Raw genomic sequence first — 23,596 nt, 5'->3', positions numbered from 1 at the left:
AATAAACTACGTGAATGAGTACATTTTCTGAGACGGTCAACACCCTCGCCACGTGCCTCAGGGTCCAGGCTAGTCTGTCACCACCTGGCAGGCCTGCAGTCACAGTGGCAGAGTTGCACAGACCACCCGCAGCGTCATCTCAAGGAGCGGTGGGGCCTGACTTCCCGTCTCCCTTGAAGGCCTCTGGCTTCTCCGGGACGCAAAACTTCTCCAGGGTGGTTTTCTAGATTACCTGGCTAGTACTTTATTCCGAAGCTGATTTTATACTGGGTCCCCTTCTCACTTGAAGATTACTTTTTTTTTTTTTTTAAGATTTTATTTATTTGACAGACAAAGGTCACAAATAGGCAGAAAGAGGGGGAAGCGGGCTCCCCGCTGAGCAGAGCCCGATGCGGGGCTCGATCCCAGGACCCTGAGATCATGACCCAAGCAGAAGGCAGAGCCTTAACCCACTGAGCCCCCAGGCATCCCCTGAAGTGACTTTCATCTTTGCACACACTTTGTTATTTTCTGTCGTAAGCAGCAGCCACAGGATAAACAGGGTCGTGAGGCACGTGTGCGCTGGAAGGTCGTGCGGCACCCCAGGTCCCGCCACTGTGCGAACGGAGCCCGGCGACCCTGCTCCCTGTCCCGCGCGGGAGCCCGCACCCCCTGGCTCTGTCGGGGCGTGAACGGCTCCGAAACACCGGGTGTTTCACTCACTGTGGCTTGATGCTACGGAGTCGGCCCCGGACGTATTTTAGCACCAGTCAAGGCACAGTACATGTCATCAGCCAAACAAAATTAACTTCAGTTCAAGGCAAAAAAAAAAAAAAAAAAAAAACCAATTCATTTTTAAGTTACTTTCAGAGGCCAAGCACCTAAAAACATGCTTCATTGTTTGCAACTACACGGCGCACCACAGTGACACGGAGACTGGAACAAAGACCAACCTTGGAAAACCGAAAGATCCTTGATGGGGAGTACGAATCTGACTTTAAATAATCTAAAATCATTTAAATGGCACAAAATAGGAGCCACGGGCCATCTCCGAGTAGACGACGTGCTTGGCTGCAGCGTCCCGCGCCTCCCCGGCAGCGGCCACGTTTCCAGTCCCTTCCCCACACTGCAGCCAGAGCTCGCTCTCCAACACGAACAGGACGTTATTGTCCTGTAACAAGTATTGTTCGGGGCCTCCCCACCGACCTTAGGCGAGGCTCAGGGCCTCGGGACCTGCAGCCCATACACACCTCCAGCCATAGCCCTGGACAGCGGTCGTGATGCCCCCCGCACCCCTGGCCGCGCGCCATCTACTGCCCCCCGCCTGCCCCACAAAGGCCCACAGGGCCACCAGGCAGCTGCCACCAGGTCGCCTTCCAGAGCCTCACACCCACAGAACGGGCCTCCCCTACTGCGCCCTGCCACAGTGACGGTCACCAACACCTTCCGATGTTTACTATTAGTAATGCAACATGCGTGGGTTTGCCAAGCGACACTTACGACAAGACAAGACACTCCAGACTCCCTGGAGGTGCTGACATAAGCGAACTCTGAAACAAATCCAGGCAAATGTTTAGAACGACACTTCGGGAGTCTGGCTGTCCACACCTGGTACCAAAGGCCAGCATCGCCTCCTTAAGAAAAAGGCCCTGACCTTCCTGACGAGGCCTGTGCCCCCACATCAGCGCCTGAGCCCCCGCCATGGCCGAGGCCCGTCCCGGCCTGCGGATCGGGCATTGATTTGGCTGCCTTTTTTTTTTTTTTTTAAAGATTTTATTTATTTATTTGACAGAGAGAGATCACAAGTAGGCAGAGAGGCAGGCAGAGAGAGAGGAGGAAGCAGGCTCCCAGTTGAGCAGAGAGCCCGATGCGGGACTCGATTCCAGGACGCTGAGATCATGACCTGAGCCGAAGGCAGCGGCTTAGCCCACTGAACCACCCAGGCACCCTGATTTGGCTGCTTTTATCTGTGCTTGGCAGTTTTCCTTAGTTTACACGACGGTTTACATTGGCCGCAGCGATCACGACGGGAACGTGCGGATTTCCCTCCCCCGCACGCTGGGACTCGAGAGTGTGTACGAAGGTTTCTGCCGTCCGTTGAACCAGCTTCTGCTGCGAGTGAGGAGGGCTGAGGGAGGCGGTGTGTTTGGGGACCGCATTGGGTGGGTGCCCCAGGCCGTGAAGAGGGGGAGAGGTGCAGGTCAGCGGGGGGAGTCGCCGCAGGGTGGCGGACGTGTCTGGGATGACGGGAGCGGCTTTCGGACGCGGGGGGAGAGCTGCTCCTCGGCAAAGGGAGCCAGGACAAGCCTCCTGGAGCGGGACTGGCCCCGGGGATGCAGGTGCGCGCGTTTCAGTTTTGTGAACACATCCACAGCTTTCCTGCTGCTGCGAGGGCCGAGAGGCAGTGACACCCGGTGCCACGGGGTTCCCCCAGGGCCCAGCTACTGACTCCGGGTGCTGTTCCTCCTGTAAAAGAATCCACACTCCGTAGGGAAGTGGCAGACGTTAAGGCTGGGGCAAGGCAGGCAGGAGGGCGATCTGAACATGGAGCCGTACCACAAAGGAAGAAAGGATGAAGATCCAAACAATGATGGGGACTTGCCAGAAGGACACAGAAGTCCCTGTGAAGGGCTCCCAATGGCTGGGTCTGGGGCAATCTGGCATTACCATAAACAGTGAAGGACCCAAACAAATACTGTTAAAATGTCCATACGACCTAAAGCCATCTACACATTTAATTCAATCCTTATCAAAATACCAACCGCATTGCTCCCAGAACTCCAACCAAGAACCATGGAGCCACAGAAGACCCGGAACAGCCAAAAGCGATCTTGAAAAGGAAAAACAAAGCTGGAGGCATCAAAATTCCAGATTTCAAGTTATATTACCAAACAGCAGTGATTAAAACAACAGAGCACTGGCACAAAAACAGACACACAGATCAACGGAATAGAATAGAAAACCCAGAAATAAACCTACAACTATATTATCAATCAATCTTTGACGAAGCAGGAAAGAATATTTCGTGGGAAAAAGTCTCTTCAACAAATAGTGCTGGGAAAACTGGACAGCCACATGCAGAAGAATGAACCAGACCACTTTCTTACACCACACACACGAAAACATATTCCAAATGGATTAAAGACCTAAATGTGAGACCTAAATGTGAGAAAAAAGAGAAAAAGAAAACCTAGAAGCAAGCACAGGCAGTAACCTTTTTCACATCAGTCTAACAACTTCATAGACAAATCTCCTGAGTCACGGGAAACAAAAGCAAAAACAAACTATTTTGACTACCTCAAGATAAAAAGCTTCTGGACAATGAAAGAAACAATCAACAAAACTAAAAGGCAACCTACTCAATGGGAGAAAATACTTGCAAATGACATCTCTGACAAAGGGTTAGTATCCAAAATATATAAAGAACTTATCAAACTCAACACTCCAAAAACACAAATAATCCAAGTATAAAATGGTCATAAAGTAAAAACAGTAATTTCCCCAAAGACACACACAGAGCCGGCAGACCCATGAAAAGATGCTCAACATCACCCACCAGCAGGGAAGGGCAAATCAGAATGACAAGGAGATACCACCTCACACGTCAGAATGGCTTGAACTCAACAACACAAGAGGGGTGACTGGCTGGCTCAGCAGGAGGACTGTGCAACTCTTGACCTTGGGGTTGTGAGTTTGAACCCCATACTGGGTGTTGAGATTAATGAAATTAATAATAAAAACCTTAAAAAATAACCCCACAAGAAAAAAGTGCTGGCAAGGATGTAGAGAAAGGGGAGTCGTCATGGCCTGCCGGTGGGAACGCAAACTGGTGGAGCAGCCACTCTGGAAGACAGTAAGGAGGCTCCGTAGAAAGTTCGAGCTAGGACTGCCCTCCGATCCAGCAATCTCACTACTGGGCATTAACCTACAGAACACAAAACCACTAAATCAAAAGGACACGTGCACCCTATGTTTACTGCACCATCATCTCCAACAGCCAAATTACAAAGCCGTGCAAGCATCCGGGGACGGGTGAGCGGGTGTGTGGACACACGTGCACACGGGGTACGACTCTGCCATGAAATCTGGTCACGGTCCTGACGCGGGGGAGCCTGAGGGTATTACGCTGAGTGAAGCAAATCCGTCCTAGGAGAAGCAGCTCAGGATCTCACTCATATGTGGGTTTAAGAAACAAAACAAACACGGAAAGGAGAAAAAAGAAACAAACCAGCTAACAGACTCTGAGCTGCAGGGAACACACTCCTGGTCGCCGGCGGGGAAGGCTGGGAGGCGGGGTTAGGGAGCACACCTGCGACACCTGCGACACCGGCGATGAACACACACAAGGGCCTAAATGGTAACTCCGAGTAAACCAACATGGAGCGCGGGTCCACGGGGTATAAATAAGCAAGTGGGGGAGACGGGAAAGCTCTCCCCTGCACACCGCCCACTAATAAACGTGCGAGGAAGATGGAATTCGACCCCCCACCATATTAGCAGCTGCTTTAGGCAAGAATCTTCAATGGATATTAACCCGGGGCGGGAGTCTGATAAAGAATAGGGTATTTATGGGGCGCCTGGGTGGCTCAGTGGGTTAAAGCCTCTGCCTTCGGCTCAGGTCATGATCCCAGGGGCTCTCTGCTCGGCGGGGAGCCTGCTTCCTCCTCTTTCTACCTGCCTCTCTGTCTACTTGTGATCTGTCAAATAAATAAATAAAATCTTAAAAAAAAAAAAAAAAAAGAATAGGGTATTTATATATATCCTAGTCTACCTCCCCACCCGCAAATAATCATTAATAATTATGAATAATGATACATTTATATTATATCATTAGTATATTATGAATAATTCCTTTATAATAATAAGTTAATTAATGTAAAGTTATTTATGAACTTTACACTGGAGGCGCAGGAACCTGGCAGAAACCATCTCCACACAAAGGACACGACTACGCCGCGATGGGACGAGTCAGCGGCCTGTGCCGCCTCCTACGATGCCCCGAGGAGAACAGCGGACGTGGCTGTTTTCACCCAAAATGCATAAATCCCGCGGCAACAGGAGATGCCCATGAACCGAAGCCACCCTCACGTCACTGGCCTACACTCTTCCTCGCTGTCCAGGGCAGCAAAGATCACAAGGAAAACGGAGACACACGACAAGCACAGGTGACGCGGGCACGGGCCAACGCGGGGCCCGTGACCTCCGCGGCGGAGCAGCCAGTGCGCGGGTGAAGACGGGGCCATCAGACCCCGAGGCCCCTTCCTGTCACGTCTCTGGAGCCAAGCACGCTGCCCCGTGAGCTCAGAGACCGCGTCGGACGGCGGCGGGCACCGTACCTTTGCTCTCACAGAGAACGACGGGTCCTCGGTCTCCGCGAGGTAGAAGAGGCAGGGGCTCCGACAGGCCTCCTTGACCACGCTCATCAGTCTGACGTGCAGGCTGGCGCACAGGTCCGTGACCAGGTCCTCGTAGGAGGCCGCCCGCGGGAAGGCGGCGCGCGGCTCGCGAGGGGCGGCCTCCCCGGGGGCCCCGCCGCGCTCCCTGTCCGGGCGAAGCGCCGGCTTGCTGCTCGCCACCACCTTGGTGAATTCGGCGTATTCGCGGAGGAGAAGTGAAATATCGTTCCGGGATTCTCTGAAACTGGTGGTGTACCTCAGCCTGTTGAGGTGGAACGCAGCCGCCTGGTTTCTCTCGGAATCCGCCCGCGGATTTCTACCGGGGCCGCCGCTCTCCCTCCACAAGGAAGAAGCGTCCCAACTGCCGGGCGCGTGGCCTCTCCCGCGCGGGCTCGGCTGCCGGGCGCCCGAGTGCACCACCGTGACCACAAGGGGACTCCGGCTCCGGGACGCGAGCTGCAGAGCCGGGGACTCGGGGACTCTTGTCAGAGGGAAAGCTCCAGCAGCCGTCTGGAGAGGGGCCTCCTTTGCAAAGACACTGGTGGAGGAGGCAGAAGGCTGAGAATCTCCCTTCTTCACAGTTTGTTTTAGCTTATGTGCGAAACGCAGATACTCCAGATCCAAAGTGTTCTGGGTGAGGTCATCGGCCACCTGCCAGGTGTTTGTCCAGGAGCTGAGCAAGCCACACTTTGCAGTGAAATTGGGGTGCCGCCTCAGGCTGTGCAAAGTTCTCGTGGTATCTGTCAGCTCTTTCGTTACGGTGAAATTAGCGTAAGTCCTGGGGATGCCGTGGAGGTCTCGGATCTGGATATACGGGGGCACATACCTGTCTTCTTTCTTGAACCCAACGAGCCAGTGTCTGGGAGCAGTGCCCGTCTCCAGCCCTGGGGCAGGGGGAGAGTAGCCCCACTCTTCGTTATCACTGTTATTCAGGCTCGGGAAAGAGTCGTAATCATCTTTCGAAGTATCTTCTTCTTTCTTGGTTTGACTACACCTCAAAGGGCAGGAACTCTCTACCTCTGATTTGGGATTTCTACAGCCCCCGCAAGAGTCCTGATCAGACTCTCCAGAAAGCGGCTCATACTGGATCTCAGAATTCACACTGACATGCACGTCTCTACCTACGGTCCCCGAGTCCTCCTCGGCTCTGAGCCCCTCACCAGAGGCCTGACTTGCTGTCTGCTCCTCAGAGACTCCACAAACAAGAGAGGCACAAGTTGGGGGAACAACGGAAGCACAAGGCTCTCTACTGGTATTTTCACCAGTGATGGCTGTTTTATGGTATGAATCCGCAGGTACACACATGGGGAAAAGCCCAGCGTCCAGCAGATCTTTTGTTTCACACACTGCCCGATCTTGCAGCACATGAACTGTGTCTGGTTTGTCTTCCGGAGATGTGGTGCTTGACTGGGAGTCAATACCTCCCAGATCTGTGGCTTCTTCATGGAAACTGGCCTCAGCATCACTATTCTTAAGCAAACTGGCCATTTTGACCACTGAGATTTCCTGTGTCTGGACCCCAGTCTCTGTGTCCATGGGTCTGGGACAGCGGGGTAAGGCAGCCCCATCGGAGGGAAAAGCCAGTCTGGGGCTCTCTGAGTGCCCACGCGTCTGTGTATCAGCCACGCCAGCTGAGCAAGAGCTCAAGGACCGAGCCTGCAGGTAAAGGCCTTCATCTGTCTTCACACCACCGCTGAAGAGATGATTGCCGATACTTTCAGGGCTGGTCTGCTCTTTTAGTGCCACATTCACTGTACCACTTGGAGCAGTTGTAGAAACAAATGTGTCTGCCAAAGACTTATTTTCAATCATCTTTGTAGGACTCCATGGAGGCTCATTGGTCTCCAAGACAAGAGAACTGAAATTCCTGTTTTGGATGCTCACTGGCTGTAGTGGGTTTCCTGATGGCACCAGTTGTTCTAGAGAAAGCTTGACATCCTCTCCGTATCTGGCAGCCACGGCAGGCTGGCCCAGCTCCGCAGCACGGAACGGCAGCTTTTCTGAGACAGAGAAGCCCTCGCCATGCTCCCCTGGGCCAATCTCCTCAGTTAGCTCACCAGGCAGGGTCAGACAGCCGTCTCTTCTTTCTGGATGCTTACTTCTTACGATAGGCATCTCGGCACAGAGCTGCATCTGTTGTACTCCACCTAAGTTATCTTGTTCCACCGGATAAGTAGGACCAACAAAAGAATGTTCTTTCTCCGTCAAGGCCAAGTTTACAGACCCCATCCGGGAGAATCTGTCATTTCCCTCACCCAGTGTACTGGCCAGCTGCAGACCACACAGAGACAAGGCCTGAGGTGGATGTGCTGCTTCGACCGGATCCTGGCGGTCAGGACTGGAAGCTGGTGACACTTCTTCAATTAAAGAAGCAAAAGGAAAGTCTGAGGTGACATTCACTTCCTCTGCGATCTCAAGGGCGCAAGTTTCTTTAGAAAGTATTAAGGTAACGGTTTGTAAACTGTCACCTTTCCTCTCCTTACTTTCTAACGACTTCTCAGGCATCGTAGGGAACATGGAGGTATAATTCACAGAATCTACCTCTGGGTCTTCTAGGAGAGTCACCTCTTCTGGCTCAATGATCTCTTCAGTCACGTCCTGAAGTTCCAAATTTGCCCCGGGGGCCTCCCCCGGTGCCCCCGCCGGCGCCCCTTCTCTGGGGCTGGTGGGCGGCGATATGAGTGTGAGGTCGAGGTCGGAACCCTCCTCCGAGAACTCCAGGCTGGCCTCCTCTCTGCTCTCTGAGAGGCCGGTTTGTTTGGTACAAGCGGTAGGAAAGGACTCCAAGTTCCTCTGCTCACTCTTCAGCCCGCGCCCATCCCGCACGGGCTCCGAGGAGCCGACTGTGGCGCCACCCGCCGGCGGAGCGCGGTCACGCGCGGAACCGTGTCCCAGGGCGGCAGAGGCGGCCAGCGAGACCGCGTCTTGCACCTGGGATGGCTCTATGACCTCTTCCGCAGATATGCCAAGGAGGCTCGGGGTGTGCAGGAAAAGCTCTTGAGAGGGCTTCGTCTCTTCTCCGGGTGCCGGATAATTAGAACCTTCAAAGGACGACAACGCCTCCGCCACCACCAAGCTGCCGGATGGAACCGGAATCCCTTTTCGCAGCGAACACATTTCCTCTTCGCTGAGTGAGGAGGCGCAAAGGTATTTAGTACCTTTCTGCTTGGACACTGTGGGAGAGGGACCGTCCCTAAGGCCCTGTGTTTGTGCCTTTTCAAAAGCAGATGCAGGACGCCTCAGACTCCCGGTAGGTGACACCGGTGTAATCCACTCCGGATGAAAGGCTGTCGGTTCCCGGCCTGTATTTACAACGTCTGTCTGCACTGGGACGTCTGTCTGTACTGGGACGTAGGTATTTTTTTCAAAAGTGAAGGTAACTGGTTCCAGATTAATCATCACATACTCTGGATCACCCTTCCTCTCCAGGGCAGGCTGACAGTCTCCGCTCAGGGGGCCGCTCTGCCGGATGAGGCCCTGGAGAGCACTGGGTTCTGTTTGCGCTGCTGCGTGGAAGACATCCCCCGCGCTGTCAAGAGCACCGCATGCAGATTTCTGACAGATCACCAGCGGATCGCCGAGCCCATCGTAAGTCCTGCTGAATGTGGTCTGTGCGACAGTATCGTTGTAAGTCGCTCCTGTGCTATCAAGTGGCTCAAAGGTTTTGTCTGCGCCGGGAATGTCGGGTCCATTAGCTTGGATACTTCCAATAGTAGCAAGAACAAGACCGGAAGTCTCCAGCTTATCTGATGGGCCTCGTTCAGCTGCTTCCCCAATGATCTGAAATGACAAAAAGAAAAATCAAGAGTCAAACACTCTTTTTCACGTTTACGTGTGGAGAAGAACAGAGTGGACGAGAATCAGTGTCAGTTTGTTCTTTCGAATCTTCTAATTTTAAAGACTATCACAGGGTAGAAATCAAGCAAACTGCTCTTTTTTTAGATACTTACAACAGCCCCAAATAGGAATTTTTCTCTAAATAAATATACACACAAATGAGAGCTTCAAACCTTCAACTGCATAGCCTTCCGTCTTCCTTTTTTTTTTTTTTTTTTAATTGCCTTTTGGGAAGAAAAGCGGCCAGACCAATGACAAGTACAAAGACCTGAAAGTGCAGCCTGTTTGCTAACCTCACTGCCTGATGCAGAAATGCAGTACTAGAGAAAAAAGGACTCAGTTTTAAGTGCTTCTTTTTAAGATTAAAAGATAGTTTTTAAAGCCAAGAACAACTTAAACACCAGCTTTCAATCAGAATAAAATACACTGCCATCTGGAACTTTCCCACGAGGAAAGGTAACTTAGGATCCCTTGTATGAAGTAGGACTGATCGGCAGTTCTTCCGAGTTGTCAACCTCTGTTCTGGTAAATAAAGATCTACTCTTTAGCCTTCTTCTTTGCTTGTAACTGGAGGTCAGGTCTCGTTTTAGTGCCTCCTACTCAACAGAACAACAGAAAACAATGCAGCCTGCATTGCCGAACTGAACCAAAAGGACTGCAGGAAGGAATTAGGTTAAATATCAGCAGAAAATCTCTGGACATTCCGATGACCTCATCGGAATGGGTCTGTTTTAAGGCTGAAGCATGGTCTTGTCCAGAATATGGTAAAATGGACTGATCATCACTGTCCATATACCTGTAATTTTTGGAACATTATTAGTCACAGATTTCCTGCCACACCTTCAGGCGATCATGCTGAAAGTCAAGACCTGGGCTTCAAGTCTGTTAAAAAGACCTTCTGTCTTACAGAAAGGCACTGACCCACATCCATGGCAGGGTAGAGCGAAGACTCCATTTTTAAGAGGAACTGACTGACCAGACACAAAGCACGGGAAAGTCTTGATGGTAAAAGTCATTCTGAAACCTTCCAGTGACCCTTCAAGTCACAACGTGGTTGCCAATCCCACCGTGCCTGCATATTTAGTGAAATGCAAATTGTCACCAGCTTCCTGTGTGTGTGCGGACACTATTTTAAAAGATTTTATTTATTTATTTGACAAAGATCACAAGGAGGCAGAGAGGCAGGCAGAGAGAGAGAGGAGGAAGCGGACTCCCTGTTGAGCAGAGAACCCAATGCAGGGCTCAATCCCAGGACCCTGAGATCATGACCTGAGCTGAAGCCAGAGGCTCAACCCACTGAGGCATCCAGGTGCCCCGATACTTCCTTTTTTTAACTACTGGTGAAGTATAATGTGTTTAAACATAAAGAACTTTTTATTTTATTTGGTTCTTTTTATTCACACACAAAATCAAACACATGACTATGAGCAACATGTCAACGGTTTCTCACGCCTGTGGTGCTGGGGTGTTTGACACACCTAGTGCGCCCACGTGGGGAAGGTGCAGGGGGTAGTGCCTGTGCACACACCCTTCAAGTACAGGCGTAGCAGCCAAGGAGATGATGGGAAAAAACTCAAGTATATGCCACAGAAATGAATTTTAATGCTCTCTCTACTTCTTAATTCTTGGTTTCACATTTGCAAAAACACCATTTTTAGAATTAGTAATGATGATAGCTAATTACAGATTAAAACAACAAAAAATACTTTATCGGGTAGTAAACAGTCTTCTAAACTTTATTTTCTTATTCTAAGGTAGAGATTCTTTTATTTTTTTAAAAGATTTTATTTATTTATTTATTTATTTATTTATTTGACAGAGAGAGAGAGAAAGAGAGATCACAAGCAGGCAGAGAAAGAGCGGGAAGCAGGCTCCCCACAGAGCAGGTAGCCTGACCTGGGGCTCAAGCCCAGGACCCTGGGATCATGACCTGAGCCCAAGGCAGAAGCTTAACCCACTGAGCCACCCAGGCGCCCCAAGATTCTTTTTTTAAAAAGATATATTTACTTATTCATTTCAGAGAGCGAGCACAAGTGGAGGAAGGGGCAGGGGGAGAGAGAGCAGCAGACTTAGGCTCCTTGATCTGGGAGAAAGGAGCGCGGTCCTTTTGCATCAGGCTGTGGGAGACTGAGCTCACGTGAGCAGAAGGCGCAGACCAGTGTGTGGCGCGCAGCATGCCACTCGTTTCATTTCCATACAGACAAGCATGGCTCTCTGAGGCTTGCCCCTGGACCCGCAATTCCCCAAGTCATCCCAAGGACAGAAATGCTGTCGACTCAATGTTAAACCAGGCACTGCAGGGCCCAAACCACGGCAAAAATATTCTGGAAGAGAGGGACACTGAGACCTTAAAGAGGCCCATGTTTTGTCAGTCCGTTTCCTTACAGACTTTTGATACAACTCTTTTATATCTGTTCCAGTTAAAATGTGACGATCTGCTGCTGCTGAACTTTAGCTGAGAACACTGTAGGAAACAAAATATATTTTCCATATTTATAAATAGTTACTGACAGACCTAGCGGAGCCTGGCATTGTACTTTCTGTTCCAGCATTTGTTTTCACAAATAATTTTTAAATATTCCATTTCAAAGACTTCTAATATTTATTATTGCATTTGATCCTTAAAAACTATTCTATAGTGTCTGAGTGGTGCAGTCGGTGAAGTGTCTGCCTTTGGCTCACATTATGATGTCACGATGTCACGGTCCTGGTATCAAGCCCTGTGTTAGGCTCCCTGCTCAGTAGGGAGTTTGCTTCTCCCTCTCTCCCGCACCCCCCACCCTGCTCCTACTCTCTCAAACAAAAAACAAACAAAAAAACTATTCTAAGTAACAACAGGTATTATTTAACCTCTTTTAAAGGATAAGACAGTATGCTCAGAGAGAACAAGTAATTTGTCCCAAATTATACAGCTAAGAAGTGATACCATTATGGCTGGCCCCACACCCATGTGACTTCCATGGTTTGTTTTTACGTCTGCTTCTTCAGTCAGGATGGAGAAAATCTCCACCTGCAGACAATCCAGAGCAATATTTATGGAAACTAAGTTTTTGGTATTATTTATCCTTTACATAGATATAGAGAATGCACCTTCCTAAAAGAAACCAATGGTATGTTTTGAATGTGATTTTACATCAAGGAGAAAAAAGAAATTTCTTAAAAAATGTGAGCACGTAGAGTGCTGGGTTTTACTTACCTCGTTATGACAAGAATAAATGAAATTCTGGCTTCCTGGGAGATCTGGATGACCTTCTCTGGCAAACGTGTCTTTCTGTTCATTCTGTACCCAGAACTCCAAGCCTCCTGCGGGCGGCTGTTTCATGGAGGGAGGCAAGGAGTCCGTGTCAGGGAAGGAAACAGCGGCAGCATGACCTCCGGGAGGTTTGCTGGTCCCCAGCAGAGGGGCTACAGAACATCTTTCCACGCTGGAGGACTCCTCGATTTCACTGAATTCAAAAGATTCTAATGTGCTATTGATAGACACGTATTTTGCTGGGTTGCTGTGTTCCACCACTTTTCGGGATGACCGGAGGACTTTGTTTTGATTGCTGTAGAACAGAGCTACCCACATGTGCAGTAAAAGCTTCACTTCTTCCACATTATCAGGCAAGTCAGTGTTCCAGGGCCTGAGATTTTAAAGAGAAAACATGCAAAAAAATCACTGAAACCGGTGATTTTAATCTTAGTTTTAAAGGTGCTCATTTTTATATTAAAAATACAGGAACATGAAATAATGAATAAGATAGAAATGAGGTTAATGTAACAAATAATGACAGTGAATCTAATTCCCTCACTTAACAGAGGCAGAAGAGGGAACTGGAAATCAGAGCTTTGAAAGGTAACTTCTTTTAGATCATAAAACCCTTATGCAGCAGAGCCACGAATGGAGCACAGGTCTCCAGGGTCCTGGTCTAGGATTTTTCTTCTACTCCACTCTAGCCCTGTCTGGACACAATATACCTATTATGTGAAGCATGGCTCCAGCAACCACCCAAATCCTCATTTCTGGCAAGCCTGGCCAAATCATTTCTTTCCTATTTCTGTGTGTCTCTTCTCATAACTGGAAAGTCTAAAAATTAAAATATCTCTATAGGCAATTCAGCAGAACTACACTATTTTCACATGATAGTCCTGGAAAATCTCCTGAAACCACACAGCGAGAAAGCGTCTCTGGCCACTGGCCCGGGGAAATTGTTAGCAGAGAGCGCCCATGAGAAGAGTCAGAGGGTCGCAGAGCTGGGCTTCAGTTAAGCAGGATGAAGGTTAAGGAAAGACCCCAAGTAGATGGGAACGATAAGTGTGTGCTCCCGTGAGTGCGAGCTGGTAACCAGTGCGCGGAGAGGAGTCTGATATGACTTAGTCGCTCCTCGGGAACACTCCACAGAGAGGTAACCGAGTGCCATTCCCAGCCACGAGGCTCCTTGTGAACAGTGACGACTAGCACTTACTAACAGGTGCCAGTCACCGCGCAAAACCCTCAGGCACACAGCAGCCTGACCTGTAGCTATTACTAACCCGTCCGTACTCAAAGGGTTCCCCGCGGACGTCCATCCTCCACTGGCATCCCCTGGAAATGTTAGAAATGCAGACTCACAGGCCCTGTCCCAAACAGACTTGAGTCACAATCTGCACCTCAGTGAGGTCCCTAGATAAGCTGCATCGAGAAGCACAGGAACCTCTTCCAGGTCACAGAAGCCAGGTGAGTGGGAGAACCTATGCTAAGCCCCGCGTCAGCCCACACTCCAAAGCCTGTGCTTCCAGTCCCTCTGCTGTCCCTGCCTCGGCCCCTTTAGGCTTTACAGAACAACCCTATGTAAACCTGCTCACTCAGAACAACCTGACCAGCTTAACAAACCAGAAGTAAATCTTGAAATGTTTCTTCCAGAATTTAGTCTGTAAAGCATTATTTCTCTATCTCACGATTTTACATTAAGATCTCACTTAAATACTGTAATTCAAAGACCACAAAGGCTTATGTAGGAACATCTCAAAATGGAAAGCTGTTCACAGGGCCCATGTCAGCTTGCAAAAGGTCTCCATGGGACCACTGACAGCGGCAAAAACAGCGTCATTTTCTCGGTTGTCAGTAGCCACGCCTGCCTGATACCACTAAGTTACCGGAGTCACCACAGTACTTCTCTTTCCCCAACGTCTGACGCGAGGGCTCCTCCCCACTGTGCTCATCTCAACACCAACGTCACGTCCACTTCATGGAGCGTCCCCCTACTCACCCATGCAGTGCTCTGATGATAGTCTTCTCCAGGGGGTTGTTGGTATATTTGCTGTCCCAGCTGAATACATATTCCGTGTCACATTTGAAAGTGACCTTATAGGAGCCGTCACAGCTGAACACGGTATGAGAGCAACGGGAGTCCCTCAGGCTGGAGGACAGCAGCCTACCCCTGAGCTTGAGCGCCGGGTCCTCGCACAGCTTCTGCAGCGGGGAGGTGCTCTGCTGGTGCCGGAACGGCATCACTTTCCCCACGGGGGTTCCCGCTTCAGGGCCTTTGGGGCCGTTCTTGGCGAAAGCGGGGCTGGGGATCCCTCTCTGCTGTAGATATCTCTTCGAATGCTCCGCAAGGAGCAGGGCATAGGAATGTTCCACGGCAACAAAAGAGCTTTGGCTTGCATCATGGGTTTCCATTGTCTCCTCGGGAAGGGCTGATGGGACTGCCACGGGGGCCGGACTGGCGGGAGCCAAGCTCTCCTTCTCTTGGCTGACGGGGCAGTGGGACGCCGGACTACTCTTTTTCTGAGAGGCGGGCTTAGGTAACAGTCCACCTTTTTGATTTTTAACTCCTCTGTGATATTCATGGTCAGACGTACCACGTACAGAATGTTCTTTAGAAAGCAAAGCATCATTTTGCGGTGATTCAGAGGAACAGGGCAAGTGTCTGGGTTCAGACGGCGGCGTGGCAGAAGTAGCGGCACTCAGTGCTAGGTCAGCTAGCATATTCAGGGCTTGGGAGTCACAGGTGACCATGGAGTTCTCAGGCAGATCTCTCGGAGCCACCGAGCTGTCTTCTGTCGGAGCTGCCTCAGTGCTAATAACATCCTCCCGGCCAACCGATGAGATTTCTGATGGAAGTTGTGAACCAGCTTCTCCTTTTGCTTCAGTATAAAAGGAAAAGACATGTAACATTTGATGGCCATATACTTTCTCCACTATATTATTACTATGGCTTAGCGAAAATCAGGGTTAAGTCAATATATTCAAGAACCTCTGGACAGGTTACACAGATTATTTGTTGAGATTTTACTATCAGACAGGTTTGTTCCAACTACCAGTTCTAATGTAATATATTTACCATGGGAACAAATCTTAAGGACTGTGCATATTGATTTAAGAAGAAATCACCTTCAGAAAGGCAGGTGCTGAACTACATACAAGGTACACTGCTCAGCTAGAGAAATATACAGAGGGGGGAAAAAAGAATAAAAAACAAGAGGCCTGTCCTTAGAGAGCTTACAGTGTAATGAGAACATAAGAATTTCTAAGTTTGAACTGGATAATATCGTACGTTAACACGCTTTCAGAAATTGTGCCCCTTAACAAGTGCTTTGTTAGAGAAATCACCTAAGTTCAACCTAGAAACAACTTTTCACCACACTGATGTTTCATTAGAGCATGTAATGACACAAATAAAAAAATCAGAAGAGTCGTAGGATCATTCATTCAGAATCACTGATTTCATCACCTAAAACTAATTTCTGTCCTGAAGATATTTCCTCTCCTGTCTGCAAATAGCGAATCTCCTTGTCTGTCGAGAATTCTCCTTCCTGCAGGGGATCCAATCCACCCACCTGCCTTTGAGCAGAAAGCCAGCCTTCTACCGTGGCCTACTTGCATTCTCAGGAAGTCAGTCCGGCCTCCTGAGACGCTGCTATCATGAAGGACAAAGTTCACAACAACACTTGGCATCGATTCCCTGCAGCACGTGCACGAACAGAAAAGCCAACTGTGTTCTTTATAACATCGGCAGCAAGTCTGAAATGAATTATTAACCTGCCTGCAAAGACCAGTGATGAATCCATTTAAAGAGAAAACCCTGGCCTGTGCGGCCATCATGCAGAATGAGAAGGTGTGTGCGTGTGGTGGGAAGGATAAAAGTAACCAACCACTGCCCGCTTATGTGAAACAGCAAAACTCAACGGGATTACGTAGAAGAGAATGACCCAAAGCAAAGAATCACCTCACCGGCCCCACGGATCTACTGGAAACATCACTGAATTACTGACTTCTCAATCAGTTAAAAACAGAATACTGATAATCTCTTTTAAAAAATACAAGACAACACCAAATAAAATATATAAAAAATTCAGAGTTCAATAAAGAAAAGCTATGCTGAAAACTTTAAAAGGGGCAGAAAACCATTCGTTTCAGTATCAAAAATGAGCTTTCTCTAAATTCTGTACTTGGAAGTATCAGAAATGATTAAACAGATTAGTACAGGTGACTAAGAAATAAAAGAAAAATTAAGATATTTAAAAGGTGGCAATCTTAACATTTTAACTCGGAATGTGGCTGCCCAATAAATATAGAAGTTTATAATACAAACCAGCCTGATTCAGACACATATTTTAAAAACTTTTCATTTTCTGGGCGCACTTTTCTGCCAATACCCAACTGCATTCCTCCCATGGATCCATGAGTCTACAAATATCTACAAATATTTATACCAATTTGGTACAAATAATTCGAATGATACGGCTAAGCACACAGGCATTTATATGTGTATCTATGCTCATAATGTTTATAAACTCCTTCATAATGTTTACAATTTCATTTGAAATCAAATTACAAATTCCATGGAAAGACAGGACGAAGACACATCCAATGATTAGGGAGGAGTATGGACTTGGTTCCACAGTGTTGTCAAAAACCCAGAAGGAACGAAAGAAACAGAGAGCTGAGGGAAGATCAGAAAATCGGGAAAGGCCTCCGGAGGGCCTCACTGTGCAGAATGTGGTGCACAGAGCAGAAATCGGGCGACGCCTGAAGGGAAGTGCAGAGTATGTGGCAGGGCAGGGCCACACCCTGCGAGCGAGAAACAGCAGGAGGGAGGAGGGGAGGTGTGGGCAAGGCCTCCTTATGAACCGCCCACGAGACGAGTGGAGTTTGCATTTGGTAGGTGTGTGTCTCAAAACCGCAATCACTGGGTTTTCAAATCACAGGACAAGCTCTTAAAAAAAAACTGTCACTCATCGAAAACCAAACAAAACGCACAAAAAATCCTTCTGTCATAAAACAATATGAAAGATACAGAAAAAAACACAGTTATCCTTAATACCCAAACCAGCAAAACAATGTTTTCTCAATTCCCACTATCCGTGAGTTTTTTTAAAAAAATCTAAAAATAGGTGAGGGAGAAAGCAGAATTAGAAAATTGATAGGTATACAAAGGTATAAGGACATTACATTTTGTTAAAACAAGAAAAACCACACACATGCACCCAGCAGGCCTCAATACGGAAGATGAAGTAGAGTTAGAGACGCCGCAGGCTGGAAGCAACACGCTGCGCGGCCACACAGATGTGGGGGAGATAGGACAGGGACGCCACGTGCATCTGCGTGGGAGGGGAAGTCTACGGGGACAGCGGGGCTTTCTGTCTGGCAGTTGAAAATACGGAACTGGAGCAGTCAGGCATTTATTCATACAACTAAAACTTTACTATTCACTGAAGCAAAACTAGGAAAGTAAAACTGCTTTTAAAATTAATCTAATGCCTTTTAAAACCAAACACAGGGTTCTGGATCACTGAGTGTCTTCAATAATCTCTACCTCCCTTTGGACACATAAACTCAACACCTTCTACTTTTTTAACTGATTATGGCCCAGAAAAGTATTGTCAGCTACTGCCTGTGTGCATTTAGTTATAAGAAAGCCTCTCTACCCTGACCACTCACATTCAGGCTTTATGCAAGCCAAAAAGCAGGGTCTATTTTGTGAAGGCCTGAACCTGCATGTAACAGATTCATTTACAACAGGAAGCCCACCTACTTAGCCCATTTAGCTTCCGAACTCAAGGAAATAGCAGGAACTGTTGGTAAATTTCAGCTGTTCTTAGATTATGTCAATACACTATCTGGTGATCTCAATTAGTCCGCATTGCGGTGTTTAAGTCCAAGGAAGAGTGTTTCTTACCAGGTTGTGGCTGCTTCCTGATTCTGGGATTCTGATTGCCTTTTACTAGGTTTACCCTCTGCTTTTGTGGAGATTTCTTCACGGGAGGCTTAGGCCTTGGAACAGTTTCGACTGGCGATTTCTCTTGTTTCCTTGCCCTCTTAGCATTCGTTGCCACTGGAGCATCATTAGAAATGGGAGCGTCTTGGTTTTTCCTATCCAATTGGGTTGTCTGTACAAAGTGTGCAGCCAGCACGTCAGCACCTTATGTAGAAAACATAGCGTGTTTTAAGGGGTACGGGCTCCAATATTTATCAGCAATAGCTTCTCCTTTGACTTCTTTTGTTTTCACAGGGAGGGGGTAACTTTAGCAATAGAGAAGAAAATATAAATTTGGGGTATTTCATTAAAAAAAATTTTTTTTAACAAAGCATGAGTTAAAAGAGCTCAGATAAATGGAAGAATAGGATTTTTCTAAGCGTCCAACTATATATATAAGCCTGTCAGGTGAAGAAGAATGTCAAAGTATTAATTTTATAAAAACAAGGCATGACTTAACTAAAGGAAAAAAGTTCTCCATAATCTTTCCTGACTGCTGGGGCAGGTGAAGGCTGAAGAAGGTAGCTCGCCGCACTGGAGATCAGAGAATTCAATTTATAGAAAACAACACAGCTCCCACAAGGTAATGTAGATGAAACTGCGATTGCACTGCAGAGAAGGGACTATATATATTCATAAAGAACCAACTTCCAGACTTCACTTGATTATTCCTAAATACCCAAGTCTTAGCACCACTGGAAAAATCATCTTTACGGAGCAGACAGAGGAAGCTCCACTAAAGAATCCGTCACCTGATTTTTAACTCCCTATAAGTCTCTTATGATGGCTCATCTCTCTTACAAGGTGCTTCGCTTTGCTTCTCACACGGAAGGGAACAGCTAGGAGGCAAGTACCAAAAAAAGCCTTGTAACTACCTGCTAACTGAACAACAGAAAGTGTTTCAACCTTTTAAGAGTTAAAAAAAAAAAAAAAAGGTATGTTCCCTTTGAAAACTTTTCTTACTTTCAGCTGTTGCCACCAAAAAATTTAGTCCCAAAGGTATCAATAAAAATATCACACAAGTGTTGGTAAATATTTTAAAATTACGTTGTACAGAAAACACTGCAGTTGACCCTTGAACAACAAGGTTTGAATGGATTCCTTTTTAATAAATCTAAGTACACTGCTATAAATGTACTATCTTTCGAGTTTCTTTTTAAAGATGTATTATTCGAGAGAGTGCACACGCATGTGTGCAGGGATGCGACGGGAGGCAGAGGGGAAACGGAGAGAGTCTCACGCAAACTCCACACTAAATGCAGAGCCCATCGTGGGGCTCAATCCCATGACCACGATCATGACCTGAGCCAAAATTAAGGGTCACGTGCTTAATCGACTGCACCATCCAGGCGCCCCCCCCCCCTTATGATTTTTTTTTTTTTTGAAGATTTTATTTATTTATTTGAGAGACAGAGAGAGTGCAAGTGAGAGCGAGGGGGCGTGGTGCAGAGGAAGGAGAGAGAGAATCTCAAGCGGACTCCCGCTGAGCGGGGCTTGATCTCTGGACCCTGAGATCACCACCTGAGCTGGATGTTTCACTGGCTGAGCCATCCCAGGGGCAACCCGTCTTATAATTTTCTTATAGCACTTTCTTTTTTCCAGTTTACATAATTTTAAGAATACCATGTATAATATATAAGACATACAAAGTACATGTCAACCAGTGACTTGTATTATCAGTGAGCTCCTGGTCAACAGGAATTAAGTTTGGGGACACAAAAGCAATAGAGATCTTTCCACTGCATGGGAGGTCGGTTGGTGCCCCTGAAGTCCATGTTGTTCAAGGATCAACTGTATTTCTAATTGAGAAAAGGGAACATGATACTAGTTTAGTAAGGTGTGATGACTGTTAGTGAAATGTAGAAAAAAGAGACCAATTTCATTTCATTCCTTTGGAAACTGAGAAAGGAGTGTTTTTAAAAATAAATAAATAAATAAATGTGGTACACTTCCCCGGGTCAAGTTCCTGTCCTCCCTACTCAACTATTACAAGTAAAAAAGCAACATGTGTTTCATTTTCAAGACTTCTCATTCTACTCCAGCTATTTTCTAAAAATTTTAGCACAAAAAAGGCAAAATATAAATCAAGTAGGGAAACAGTTGAGAATAAAATGAGAAGAGAAAGAAAACAGGATGAGAGGGCCGAGCGCTAGGGGAGGCGCCCAGCAGCTGCACAGGCGGGAAGACCGCACACAACCCAGGTCTGGGCGGGAAAGAGAAACACGGCACGAGGTGACCCTACAGGGACCATTTGCATCAGTCAATGCCATGTTTCTCAAACTTGCAGGGACAATTCATTGGTGGACTATAAAATAAGTTTAATGGGTTGCAACCAGAATCCGTTCTTAAATGAAACAGAAGAGAAAATGCTAAATTGCACTAAGAGAAAATGCTAGATTGGGGTGAATGTTCTTTGAAATTTTTGTTTCAGTGAATCATGTACGTATTTGCACGCACTAGACTGTATGACATAAAACACTTCTTACAGGGATGAAATTAAAAACACTAGAGAGACAGTGACAACATGTACGCTGGTGACAGACTATCTGGCAGCTCGGAGGAAACTGGTTCGTGCACCGCGGAAACCCAGCACGGCGGCCGGGAGCGCACTCGGAGCAGCTGTACAGTCCGAGTCACTGCTTTATGCCGCCGTGCCTGCCGTCGTCCTCACACACGCCTCATCTCTCAAGCTACAGTAAGCCAGAAATAACTGTCTGTTAAACCGCAGGGCACAGCCTGGATTATCTAGAATCCTGAGGATTTAGATAGCTCTGATGTTTTCCTCTTTAGTCACCAACATTTCTAAACCCAAACATTATGCGTCCAGTTAGCACGCCTTCTCTGCGGAGGGCCGCCAGCACGCACTTTCAGCTTTGGTCTCAGTCACAGCTGCTCGTGTGTGCCAGCAGGTGTGCAGTGGCCAGAGACAACAGGTAAACACTTGGGGGGCCGGTGCCACAGTGGGTTGACCCCTTCTGTAAGGGGCTACGAAGCATGTGGTTCCCTGCTTTTAAGCAAACTATACTGCACAGAACTAAGCCAACTCTGAGCCAGAATCACATGGTTTGCTGTGCTGTTTGCCTCGGCGCATCTGACTAGACACTAAGTGGCTCTAGACGCTGGTTCTCGCCCGACTGACGGGGGGAACAAGCCACTTGTAGGATTGTGTCAACATACAGGTCTCTAGGCCTGTTTTAGCTGACTATTTTTAAAAGTCTGATACACAACACACTAAGGACAGGATATCTTGCCCCAGGCTGCTTTAGGTTTGGAGAGTCCAGCATGCAATTTCCCTCTTGACACAAGCGCAAACTACTGGTTATCAAGTCCCGCCGCGCTCGAGGAGCCTGGTCTGTGAAGACCCTCTCCTTCCACCAGTATCCCTCTTCCCAGGACAGCTCGGACACGGAGCCGCCACAGCCTAGAATGCAGCGGAAACCAGTGAGTGAAGGCTGGAACCACTTCACAAATGAAACACGAGCCTTCGGTGAGGGCGCTTTCAAGGTATCTAACAGTTTTTCTTGATCTTCATCTGCCATCTAGATCGGTGCTACTCAAGTACACAAATCCCCCAGAGAGAAATGTTGGTGTTTCCACCAAACTTCTACCCGCTACTGCCCAGCTGGGGGCGCGCCATCAGACAGCCCGTGCTGAAAGCACCATAGCTACTACTCATGCTCATTTCATAGCCCACAGAAACCGTACTGACCTCTTTTTCTTTTCGGAAGCAACGGTCCTTTAACTAACTTGAGAGTTGTTGCAGAGCTCGAACCCTTGCTCGCTCCGGCGGGATTTCTTTTGGGGAAGGGACGGCACAAGTGCACCCTTTTGCTCGGCACAGCTGGCGGCGTGCTTGCCTTTCTCTTAGGCTGAACTCTCAGGCTGGATGCTGCACTTAACGGAACCAGAGATCCCCGCCTGGCTTTAGACATTTCTTCAGGGTTTTTTTTGGTTTCAGTTTCTTTTCTTACTTCCACCTCGGAGTCCAGAAGTTCAGGATCTGGAGTCATAACTAAAGAGAACCCGGCATCACAAACTCCATCTGAGATGCAAGGGGACTGAGGACGCTCTGCCAAGAAATCTAACGCAGCAGACACTTCCAAAACGTACCCACTGGGATCTGAAAAATAAGACTTCAACTGAGTTAAAGACTGTAAAGGGCACTTTTCTGCTGGAGGAGCCAAGTCAAAGCCATTGGACAGTTGGCCAAAGAATGTAGACTCTTGAATTCCATCTTGGGAAGTAGCAGTCAACGCAAGGCCTTTGTCTGCCTTGCACAGTTCTTGGAAACTATGCTTTATTAATGTGTTTGGACAGACTCCTTCTTCAGTAAATGACTTCTTTGCTTCTAGCAGGGCACAATTAAGGGCAGGTATAATAGATGTCACCTTCGATGAGATGTCATCTTCACCTTTCAATTCTTTCAGCCCTAGAACATATACACATACATTCAAGCCTCAAGTTTTATCTTTTTTTTTTCCCCCAATTTTACAAAAGCATGCAGGAAGAAGATGCTTTAGTTTACAAGACTATGGGATGGTTAAATATGGTAGTGTTTCAGATGGGAACTTAACTGACAATTAACAGAAGACCTATGGGTACATTTAATGAATATATGTATCTATTTACATGAAATCACTCTCACACACGCACGCATGCTCGCGAATCAAAAATGAGTGATTCCAGTGCGACCACTGGGTTAGACTGAGGAAAGCAGCTCCATTTCATCTGACCAGGAGGCTAGCATGAGCTCAGGGGCCATTGCAGATTTGCTTTAAAGTACTTCCAATGCTCATTTCCTGCTTTTAAAATCGGTCCTACCTATTTAGCTTACTTCAAATTCTTTTTAAAAAGTTACAATGCAAACTTACTGACCTACAGAAAATAAAATCTTTAAGTAACCCCAAAATATCATGGTTACTACTGGCATTAAAATGAAATAAGCATTTTTAAAAAAATAAGTTAACTAAATTGACTAGTCTTGTGTTCCACTCTCTTTCCTTGGCTCACTCTGACTGAAATGTTACTTTTTCAGCAAATCACTAACCTAAAGGAAAATAAACAGTAAGAGGGGGAAAAAGGGAAAAGGTCAGATCACTGGGGAAGTGGCTCATCAAGTCCTAGAAAAGGTAAGACATCAGTAACTCTTAGATTAAAAAC

At 47.5% G+C, this 23,596-nt stretch overlaps 1 protein-coding gene across 5 annotated transcripts in view; it reads right to left on the bottom strand.

Annotated features, from left to right (window-relative positions):
• The window catches only part of TASOR2 (transcription activation suppressor family member 2), a 77,593-nt gene that overhangs the window by 7,476 nt on the left and 46,521 nt on the right, over positions 1–23,596 (bottom strand). For 3 of the 5 annotated variants that reach the window (XM_059183719.1, XM_059183718.1, XM_059183717.1), the window contains 5 exons: positions 22,146–22,865; positions 18,359–18,601; positions 14,444–15,323; positions 12,409–12,838; positions 5,316–9,155 (listed from right to left, as the gene is read on the bottom strand). In XM_059183719.1, coding sequence (XP_059039702.1) covers positions 5,316–9,155; positions 12,409–12,838; positions 14,444–15,323; positions 18,359–18,601; positions 22,146–22,865 — 6,113 coding nt within the window. The remainder of the gene's footprint in view (positions 1–5,315; positions 9,156–12,408; positions 12,839–14,443; positions 15,324–18,358; positions 18,602–22,145; positions 22,866–23,596) is intronic. The other 2 variants (XM_059183721.1, XM_059183720.1) reach the window with 1 other exon arrangement.

Source organism: Mustela lutreola, chromosome 8 (genome assembly GCF_030435805.1).
Source record: "Mustela lutreola isolate mMusLut2 chromosome 8, mMusLut2.pri, whole genome shotgun sequence".
Classification (NCBI taxonomy): domain Eukaryota; kingdom Metazoa; phylum Chordata; class Mammalia; order Carnivora; family Mustelidae; genus Mustela; species Mustela lutreola.
This window is presented reverse-complemented; position numbering and strand designations above follow the sequence as displayed.